Source organism: Paralichthys olivaceus, chromosome 20 (genome assembly GCF_024713975.1).
Source record: "Paralichthys olivaceus isolate ysfri-2021 chromosome 20, ASM2471397v2, whole genome shotgun sequence".
Lineage (NCBI taxonomy): Eukaryota > Metazoa > Chordata > Actinopteri > Pleuronectiformes > Paralichthyidae > Paralichthys > Paralichthys olivaceus.
The window spans coordinates 16,171,772-16,181,642 of NC_091112.1; the positions used below are offsets into that span (position 1 = coordinate 16,171,772).

General features: G+C 42.5%; 1 protein-coding gene across 2 annotated transcripts; it reads left to right on the forward strand.

The window, feature by feature from the left end:
• Positions 1 to 406: 406 nt before the first annotated feature.
• adck5 (aarF domain containing kinase 5) lies at positions 407 to 9,836 on the forward strand. 2 transcript variants are annotated; one of them, XM_069515956.1, is made up of 15 exons: positions 407 to 562; positions 1,648 to 1,739; positions 1,814 to 1,963; positions 4,049 to 4,124; positions 5,557 to 5,757; positions 5,846 to 5,986; positions 6,191 to 6,304; positions 6,405 to 6,536; positions 6,624 to 6,707; positions 6,804 to 6,885; positions 7,317 to 7,395; positions 7,648 to 7,739; positions 7,891 to 8,143; positions 8,765 to 8,881; positions 8,968 to 9,836. In XM_069515956.1, the coding sequence occupies exons 1-15, from the start codon at positions 539 to 541 to the stop codon at positions 9,068 to 9,070; spliced, it is 1,740 nt and encodes a 579-aa protein (XP_069372057.1). In that variant the 5' UTR covers positions 407 to 538; the 3' UTR covers positions 9,071 to 9,836. The 2 variants fall into 2 exon arrangements, with proteins under 2 accessions (XP_069372057.1, XP_019946277.2); XM_020090718.2 differs by lacking the exons at positions 407 to 562; positions 1,648 to 1,739; positions 1,814 to 1,963; positions 4,049 to 4,124 and adding an exon at positions 4,797 to 4,933.
• Positions 9,837 to 9,871: the final 35 nt, after the last annotated feature.

Here is a 9,871-nt window from a genome sequence, read left to right on the forward strand (position 1 = left end):
ATCTGGAACAATCTGCCTGAGGAAATCAGGTCAGATGAGACATTTAAAGTCTTTTAAAGTCCTTGTTAAAACACACTTTTATGTCTTTTTATAACCCTAACCCTAACCCTGATTTTACCTGGAGTTTATTTCTATTTTACTGAATCATTTCAATGAATATTGCATTTTAATGATTTCATGACCATGTTTTATTTTGTTGCCCTTGTAAAGCACTTTGGAACTTAGATTTTGATAAGTGCTCCATAAATAAAGTTACTATCACTATAATTATGTATTATGACGGCACACTCCACACTCTTTATCTACACGTGTCTTGGGCAGATAAAATCAACATATCCACACCAAAAAAAAACATTTGTCTTGCTTATAAACAAGTTTCCAAGCGAAGACGGAAGTCACACACTCGCTTCATCTTTGCCTGCTACTCTTCGGCTAGCCAATAGCAGCCATGCTAGCAGGAGGAGGAGGAGGCGCTAGTCCCTGCAGCTCTGGACCTTCACCGCCGACAGAGAGGAGGTGGTGTTACTGACTCGGCGACATGAGAGCGGAGGCTTCCAGCGTGGTGACTATAACATCTCTAACTCACTGTGCAGCTCGGTTTCACTGTAGCGTTACCTAATGTCAGCTGGGGAGAGCTAACTGCTATTAGCCTAGCACTGCTAGCTGCTCGTGTTAGCAGCACATAGTAAACGCTCGTGCTGAGGAGCGACAGACGAGTGAAGTTAGTTTGACTTTTGAGCCACATGTCACGTTTCCCCTCACAGTCAGCAGCTGTGGCTCAGAGCTGACTGTGACTCAGAGTCTCACAGAGACCAGAGCAGCTAGCTGTCCCCGCCGGGTCACTCTCTGCTCGGTGTGTTGGAGTCTCCCAGGGTTTGTTTGATATGTCGGGGCTCAGGTCCCTGACATCGCTGCTATCTGTGCATCAATTTGTCAACTGTGGAGACATTTTGTCCCTCAGATGCAGACAGGGAACTAAAACAACAAAGTGGTATCCCGGCTGATCATGTTGGCCTTGATCTATACTCTCTGACTCTCTCTCTTTCTGTCTCTCTCTCTCTACTCACACACACACACACACACACACACACACACAAACGCACTCTCACGCACTCTCTCTCACACACTCACTCACTCGCTCTCTCACACACAAACACACACTCTTTCTGTTTCTCTCTCTCTCTACTCTCTCACACACACACACACATACTCACTCACTCACTCATACACACACACACACACACTCTTTCTGTTTCTCTCTCTCTCTCTACTCTCTCACACACACACACACACACACTCACTCACTCATACACACACACTCTCTCTCTGTCTCTCTCACTCACACACACACACACACACTTTCTCTCTCACACTCACTCACACACTTACTCACACACACTCCCTCACTCACACACACACACACTCACATCACACACACTCACTCTCTCACACACACACTCACTCACTCTCTCTCACACTCTCACTCACACACACACACTCTCTCTCTCACACACAAACAAGTGTCATATTATCTATTAAGCAGGTGCCTGTGTAGTAAGTATACAGTGTAGTCCCTCACCCAGTCTGCTGAAGTCTGGACTACATTGGTTTGTGGGGATTCTCATGCAGTGTTTTTGTTCTCTTCAGTTGAAGTTGTGTCTGCATCACACGGCTCTGCTCCGACGATACTCAAATCCAGGCTCATCGCTCCAAGCAACCAGATTCTTCAGTTCCCACAGGTACCAAACTGCCAGTTTCCATCCATGGGTCGTGTTGCTGTCTTGATGAAACCCGGTTGGTTTTCTCCCTTTAGGGAAGGTAAGCGCAGAGGGCTGCTATGGAAGACACTTGTCGGAGTCTCTGTGGGCGTCCCTGTGGCCCTGGGGGTCCAGTACGCTCTGTCAGAACCCAGAGATAGGAGGAAGATGAGGATTGTGATTCAAGGACTTGGTCGCTTCTGCAGGTTTGTATTAATTATTTTTTTTACCATATGTAACACAGGACTGTAGTACTGAAGTATTATCTATACTATTTAATACATGGTTTGTTACCCACTATGATGTAATTGTAGGCAACTTTAAAGATACAAGATGTTTTAAGACAGGCTCTTTTTTTTAAATATATATTTTATTTTCACTTTTTTTAAACAAAAAATTGAAACATAGAAAAAAACCAAAAAGACAAACAAGAAACAAAAAAACACCCACATACAAAATAGGTATACAGCACCTGACAATGTTACACGAAGTAACTGAAGTAATAAAAAGAAAGACGGAGGCTATATGAGGATCTATACATAACCAAAAGTAGGCCGATACTTCCTGCCTCATGATACCTCCTGGGGTATAACTAAAAAAACAAAACAAACATAAAAACTCTGAGAGGAGGATCAAAACCATAGTCAGTACAGAAATAATTACAGAAAGAAAATACCACATAGCAGCATGATTCATACATTGGTCATTTAAGTCTCATCACGTAAGGCCAAAAATGGCTTCCACACTTTGTTGTAATAGTTTGGTACACTCCATCTGCTAAGGCGCATCTGTTCCACCCTTGAAACAAAGATCATTTCGTTGAGCCACCTCTTAAAGCAAGGGTATGATGAAGACTTCCAGTTAAGTAAAATCCATTTTTTGGCAGCTACCATACCTGTTTTGGAGCCTGCTCACAGTGGAAAGGGAGGGCCGATGTCTTTTCAGAGGAGCCAAAAATTGCCAGGATACAGTCTGGTTGAATGTATATTTACTGGGCAGTACCAGAATAAATGTGAGAGTGATCCTTCGGCTCTGCCGCATCTATCACACATGGAAGACACTGATTGAGTTTTGGAATAATGCAGTCTATGCATGACTTTAAATTGAATAAACCGCTATCTAGAGTTTATAGAACTCTTCTGTATACTGGACAGGCCCTCCTCCCATAATTCATCTGACAGTGGAACTCCCAGTTCTTTTGCCCATGCATCCCTGAGATGACTGGTACTCGCTGGTGTCTCAGAAACAGTAATGAAGCGGGAAATCAAATGTTTGGAGTTTGGTTGTAGGAGAAGTTAAAATTGTTTGGTCTTATTGGGAAATCAGAGACATGCTCCCTTACAAAGTGTCTGACCTGTAAATATTGATAAAAACGTGACAGAAGGAGGTGATATCTAGCCTGGAGCAGAGGAAAAGAAGCAAAGTTGTTATCTATGTAGAAGTCTGAGATGCAACGTAGGCCTCTCTCTCTCCAGTCCAAATACACTCCATCCGTCAATTGTGGTTTAAACAAGTGATTGCCTATTATTGGGGCATTTACTGAAACATTTGGTAATCCAAGGAATTTTCTTATTTAAATCAATATCTTCAAGGAATTTCTAAGAACTAAATTGTAGCCAAATAACTGCTAACGGCTGTGCACTTGAAAAAAAGCAACGCTGGGAGCGAGGTTTGTGACACAGACATGAATTCAATCTTTAGCCAGAACGGAGAGGAACAGTCATCATAAGGAGAACCCCCCCTGCCAGAAAATAAAAGCCCTCGCGTTTGCAGCCCAATAATAATGCCTAAAATCAGGGAGGCCGAGACCCCCACTTTGTACATTCTTCTGCAGATGGGCTTTAGAGATGCGAGGAGGTTTATCTGCCCAGACAAATGACAGGACAACAGAGTCCAGTTGTTTAAAAAAAAAATATGATGGAAAATAGATAGGGAGGTTTTGAAACAAATACAAGAACATTGGAAGTGCAATTTAAGACAGGCTCTTAACTCCAGATAATCTGGAATTGTCTGGGGCTTTATGTGAGAACGCAGGAGAGGCTCTGATCTTTCTCCTGCCAGCCCCCCAGTAAAAACTCCTGATGTCCGAATGAGTAGATGCGAGGACACGGCAGGAGATTCTCCAGTGATACTGACACGATTCACTGTAGAAAGACACCATTGTTATGTTTACCACTTACTTCAAATGTTGCCAAACTGCCAGACTGTTTATATCCACCGACATATTCACATTGTGCTCACGTCACAAGTCAAATCCAAATCTCCCACTGTGTGTGTGTGTGTTTGTTCAGATCTCTTTCTGTGGGAACACTTATCTCTGTGGATTACTGGTGGACAACCAACGTAGCTCTGCGTGGCCTGGACGAGGTAAGTTCCATGAAATGAGACATGGTCACGGTGCATTTGGTCAGTTTGGTTGTGCTGGTAAAACTTCTGTAGGTGACTGCCGATCTTGTTTTGAAAAAATGAGGACTCTCTTTACTGTTAGGCACCTTAAATGTATTTAAATATCTTTTGATAATAATATTTGATATTGAAGTCACAGTTTCTGGCTCCTTGCTGCTTGTCCCTGTTTTATAAAGTTGTGGAAGTGATTTGTTTCGTTAATACAAAGACAATTGAATGGCTCATTAATGACAATTCATGAAAACATGATGGATAATATTTAGTAGCAATTTTAAAATAGTAACCAAATGATTTTTGGTCAACGCATCATATTAGTTATGTACTACATAAACGGAGTGTAAATTACATAACACAAAAGAAAGCTTAGATTAGGCCTGGGCCGATAATCAATAAATCAATTAATCGCACGATAAATTAAAATGAACTCAATCATTTTTCCGGCCTCGATATATCGCCATGTGCATGCGTGTTTGTTGTCCTCGTCTCTCGCCTCCAAGCAGGCTGGATGACAAGAGGGTTCACTCTGTGCTCGGTCTCAGCACCTGGGGGCGTTGGTTGCGGAATGAACGGAGTGAACCCTCTTGTCACTCATCCAGCCTCTTTGTCTCTGTGGGGGGAGGCGGGGCCGGTAGCATTAGCCACACATGCTACACACACAGAGTGCAGCTAGTAAGCGTCGTGCGGAGCAACGCGAGGAGGAAAGATGATTGTAAAGCCAAACGCCACAGCCCCGGTGTGGGAAGGTTTCGGCTCCAAGCCGAATGAGCAAGGTGAGCCCATCAACACGGACGAGCCAGTTCAAAAGTGGTGGCAGCGAAAAAAGGCAACACAACAAAGTTGCATGCCACCTGAAGCATCACCACCCGACCCAGTGTTCCCAGCTGGGGAAACAAAGTGCAGCTCGAGATGCAGAGCCTTCGTCCCGACAGTCAACACTCACTGAGGCGTTCGGTCGACAAAGTAAATATAAACGGAACAGCGCAGAATGGTGTTCGCTCATTGTCTTTGAAAGGGTGTGCATTATTATTATATATTATCATGTTGACAGTTATATCGTTTATCGGCGATAATTCGTGTGACAATATATCGTCCAGCAAAATGTGTTATCGTCCCAGGCCTAGCTTAGATCATTTTTTGTATAACTTATTGTATTGACGGTGTGTCCCAGCCTTGGCTCTAAAGCTGCTCTCAGACATGTACTGAACTCTGGATATCCTCTGCAGTTTCTCCGCCCGGCCCCCTAGTTTGAAGTCTGCAGAAAGCAGGACCCTTTCTGAAGAGTAGAACGAATGTATTACAAATGGTTTCATTATGGGTTGGTGGTCAATAGCTTATTGCAGCTTTTGATTTTAATTCTGGACAATCACGTCTTCCGTCTGTCCTCCCCTGCTAGAGCAGCCCATCTTACATGGCCGAGATGTCAGCCTGCCACCAGAGGGCGGCAGACAACATGGTGGAAGGCGCCGTCAGGAACGGAGGAATATACATCAAGCTCGGCCAAGGTCTGTGTTCCTTCAACCACCTCCTGCCCCCCGAGTACGTCCGCACCCTGCAAATACTGGAAGACAAGGCCTTGAACAGGAGGTACAAAGAGGTGAGAGCAGCTCCACAGACAAAGCCTCGCAGTCCAGTGGAGGAGGACGGCGTGCTGTTTCTCAGGATTGTGTCTGTGCCGGTTACAGGTCGACGCTCTCTTCCAAGAAGACTTCAACAAAACCCCAGAGCAGCTGTTTAAAACCTTTGACCATGAACCTATAGCTGCTGCCAGCCTGGCACAGGTTCATAAAGCAGAACTGTTTGATGGGACTCCTGTCGCTGTGAAGGTGAGCACTGGTTCAGAGAGTTTATTTTTTCCTCATCTCTTTTAAATCTAGACACTTTTTAACATTTAGCGTCACAAAAACAAGATTTTTCATCTTCAGGTCAGAGATAGATAAAGAGGTTCTAGTCTTTTTTGGGGGTCAGTTAAAAAATGTGTTGTATTATCATTCCAAATGTAATTAAATTCAAATTCCGCTCCTCCACAGGTGCAATACATTGACCTCAGGGATCGGTTTGATGGTGACATCAGAGCGCTGGAGATCCTGCTGGATATTGTTAAATTCATGCACCCCACTTTTGGGTTCCGCTGGGTTCTTAAGGTCAGGATGTATTCATGTTTCTTTTTTTTACTGCATATGTCCAGGAGAAAGATGTTTGGACTTTTATTGATGTCATTCAGTTCATTCTAAATTCTCACAGGACTTGAAGGGCACATTGGCCCAAGAGCTGGACTTTGAGAACGAGGCCAGGAATTCCGAGAGATGTGCGAAGGAGCTGGCACACTTCAAATTTGTAGTTGTGCCCAAAGTCTTCTGGGAGCAAACTAGCAAGGTGAGGTCTCGAGTTATGGTTCTGAAACACCTGGATGATTCTGTGATGCTTTGTTTCATCATTTATCTTCCTGTCTCTGATTTGAAGAGGGTGCTGACAGCAGAGTTTTGCAACGGTTGCAAAATTAACAACGTGGAGGATATTAAGAGACAAGGGTTGAGTTTGAAAGATGTGAGTTCATGGTCTCTGGACAAAAGGATGATATTAAAGAGACACGTATTATCACTGAATCACTGGCTGAAATATTTTATATTGAATATCTTTCAGACTGCAGATAAACTGATTCGAACGTTTGCTGAGCAAATCTTCTACACTGGTTTCATCCACGCTGACCCTCACCCTGGAAATGGTGGGTACATTAGCTTTAGCTTCCCTCTTTTAAATTCTACTTATGTTTTCTTATTTTATTAGCTAAATAACATTTTACCTATAAGAACGTCACTAGAAATTCGTTCTTTTTAGCAGGGTGATCTTACTACTAAATATCACAAGTCTCCACCAGATGTAACTCACAAGTAGATTTATCTGAAAACAATCAAATAACACATTTATAGATATATGCAAATGTTGTTCTTGTATGTTAAAAAAATATATACCAGGAAACCATATATATCGAAAATATTACAAAAAGTGCAGAATTAGTTAAACCTCTATCCAAAATACTGAAATAAACCTGATTTGTCATTTGATATTTTTTTAATGTATTTAATATTATTTTAGTTAAAAATGTGTTTCTTCCTTGTTTTTAGTTTCACTCTGTTTTCTTGTCTGTGTCGGCAGTTCTAGTGAGACGAGGGCCCGATAACAAGGCCGAGCTGGTGCTGTTGGACCACGGGCTGTATGAATACCTCAGTCAAAAGTAAGAGTTGGATTATTCAGTTAAAAAAAAAATATATGTGTATATATATATGTATATGTATATATATATGTATATATATATATATATATATATATGTATGTATATATACATATATATATATGTATATACATGTGTATGTGTATATATATGTATATATACACATATACATATATATGTATATGTGTATATATACATATATATGTATATATATATATCTTTGCTGTCAGCTTTAACTGTGACCTTTGACCTCAGTGATCGAGTGGCCCTTTGTAAACTGTGGAGATCTGTTGTCCTGCGAAATGAGGCGGCAATGGAGAAGTACGCTGATGCACTTGGGGTCAAAGGTGAGGAAACATAAAGTCACGCATGTCAGTAAATGTTGCATGTAAATTCATCTGAGTGCTAAAATCCAATATCAGAGAATTTCCTAAATGTAGAAGATTTGAAATGTACTTTGAATCAGTGATTTGCTTCCTCCTCTCATTCGCACCGCAGAGTACTTCCTCTTCTGTGAGATGCTGCTGCAGCGACCCATCAACATGCGGGAGTTCGGACTGTCCAACATCCTAAGTCGAGAGGAGACGACCTACATGCGCGACATGGCCGTGCACCGCTTCGGGAGCATCATGCAGGTGCTGAAGTCGATGCCTCGGCCCATGCTGCTGGTGTTCAGGAACATCAACACAGTGCGAAGCATCAACATCACGCTGGGAGCGCCAGTGGACCGCTACTTTGTGATGGCAAAGAGGTATCACTTGCAACTCTTTAAAAGATAAATGCAGAGTCACAAAATGCAGCTAGATTACAATATGCCGTTTGAGAACTTTAACAACTATTGCTAAACTATTAAAAGTCAAAATGACCTTTAGCAGTCTATCATGATGATCTGTCATTGATCCGTCGTGAGTGATCCAATCACAAGAGGTCAGTGCCAAGTTCAGGTCTCAACGCACCCAAATGGTCCTGTGACTTAATGACTCAGACCAAATTCTGAGGCCACGTCCTTTTAGCTGTTGCTTGTCTAAAGGTTCTTTTTTCTGATAAGTTCCAGTTCGGTGAATTAGTTATTTGATACTGTAATAAGGGTGTGAAACGTAATGATTGACAGCTGAGACTCACTTACAATTGGTCAAGGCTGTGTATCTATAGGACCTCGATCGCTACTATAGCTCCAAATTATGTCTTTGGCACAAGACGGCAAAGTCCATATCCGGCATATTTTTGGCTTCATTTCTGGATAGTGGGGGAGAGGAGACGCTTCATCCATCAGTATACAGTCTACGATCATCACTCACATTAAGTTTAAAAATAAATCTTACCTCACCCTTTTGCCTTGATAATGTTGCTTCACACACGTAATGTTTTTCAGTGCGGTCCGAGGCTGGGGGAAGATTCAGGCAGAGAAAGCAGGGATCCTGCCCCGGCTCTGGGTGTTCCGCTGGGTCAGGACAACGTGGGAGAGCCTCAGGTTTGAGGTGGCATTGAGGCAAGTGCTCAGTTGAGTCAAAAGTACAGTAAATATTTGTTTTTGTGACTGAGCCATCAGGAATTAATGATACAACTCCTCTACAGGTCAGAGATGGCAATGATGAGTCTGACGCGCTCCGTCCTCAGCCTGCTGTCATACTTTGGTCTTCTATCTCTGGAGGCCGACGTGTACGAATACCTGAGGTAGTGCACGGCCACGCCACGACGACAGAGGACAAGCTCAACCTAATGCAATCCAACAAGGAGCCTTCTGTGACGGTGCTGCTCGAGTGTTCCTCTCACCAAATCACATTTGGAGCCGATGTCTTCAAAACCGACAGGAACAGATTGAACTTCAGTTTGACGGTGAAGCGTCTAACCTCTCTCCGGTTTCACATTTTAAAAGCTTATTTTACTGATTTTTAATGAAACTTTTAATATTCAGCTTGTTTTTAGTGTTATCATACTTACATTAAATTAAAATTTCAAATGTCTAAGGACATTTCATGTTGTTTTTTAGCAGCAGCATCATTCTGGCTATGCAACACATCAAACAGTTTTCCTTCAGTAATTAAGGTTAAATATTTAATCTCGATGATTTCCCTGAAATGTTTAACTCTACTATACTGTGCAGGTTTCAGATTTCAGAAAGCAGCTTAAGTGAGTGTGTCTCATCATCGATGGGTGTGGTCCGAACCCGTGAGTACTGTTGTAACTAGAAGTAAACTCAGAGAGCACGTACCTCCGCCAAGACAATCGCCCTGTTTCGCCATGTTAAAGACAGGGTTGGTAATCCTCAGGAGGTGTATCCTGGATCCACTCTATTCGATTCCTGAAGTCAAACACTTTAAAAAGAGTTAATAGAAATGTCTCCTTGGCGAAGGGAATAATGTAATGAAGACTGAGTGCTCATTGGTCATTGTGACCTTACCAAATGATCTCTGGTTTAATCTTAAATAAAATCATCTACCTCCTGTTTGAGTTTGTGTGTTACTCGCTCAACGTGAAC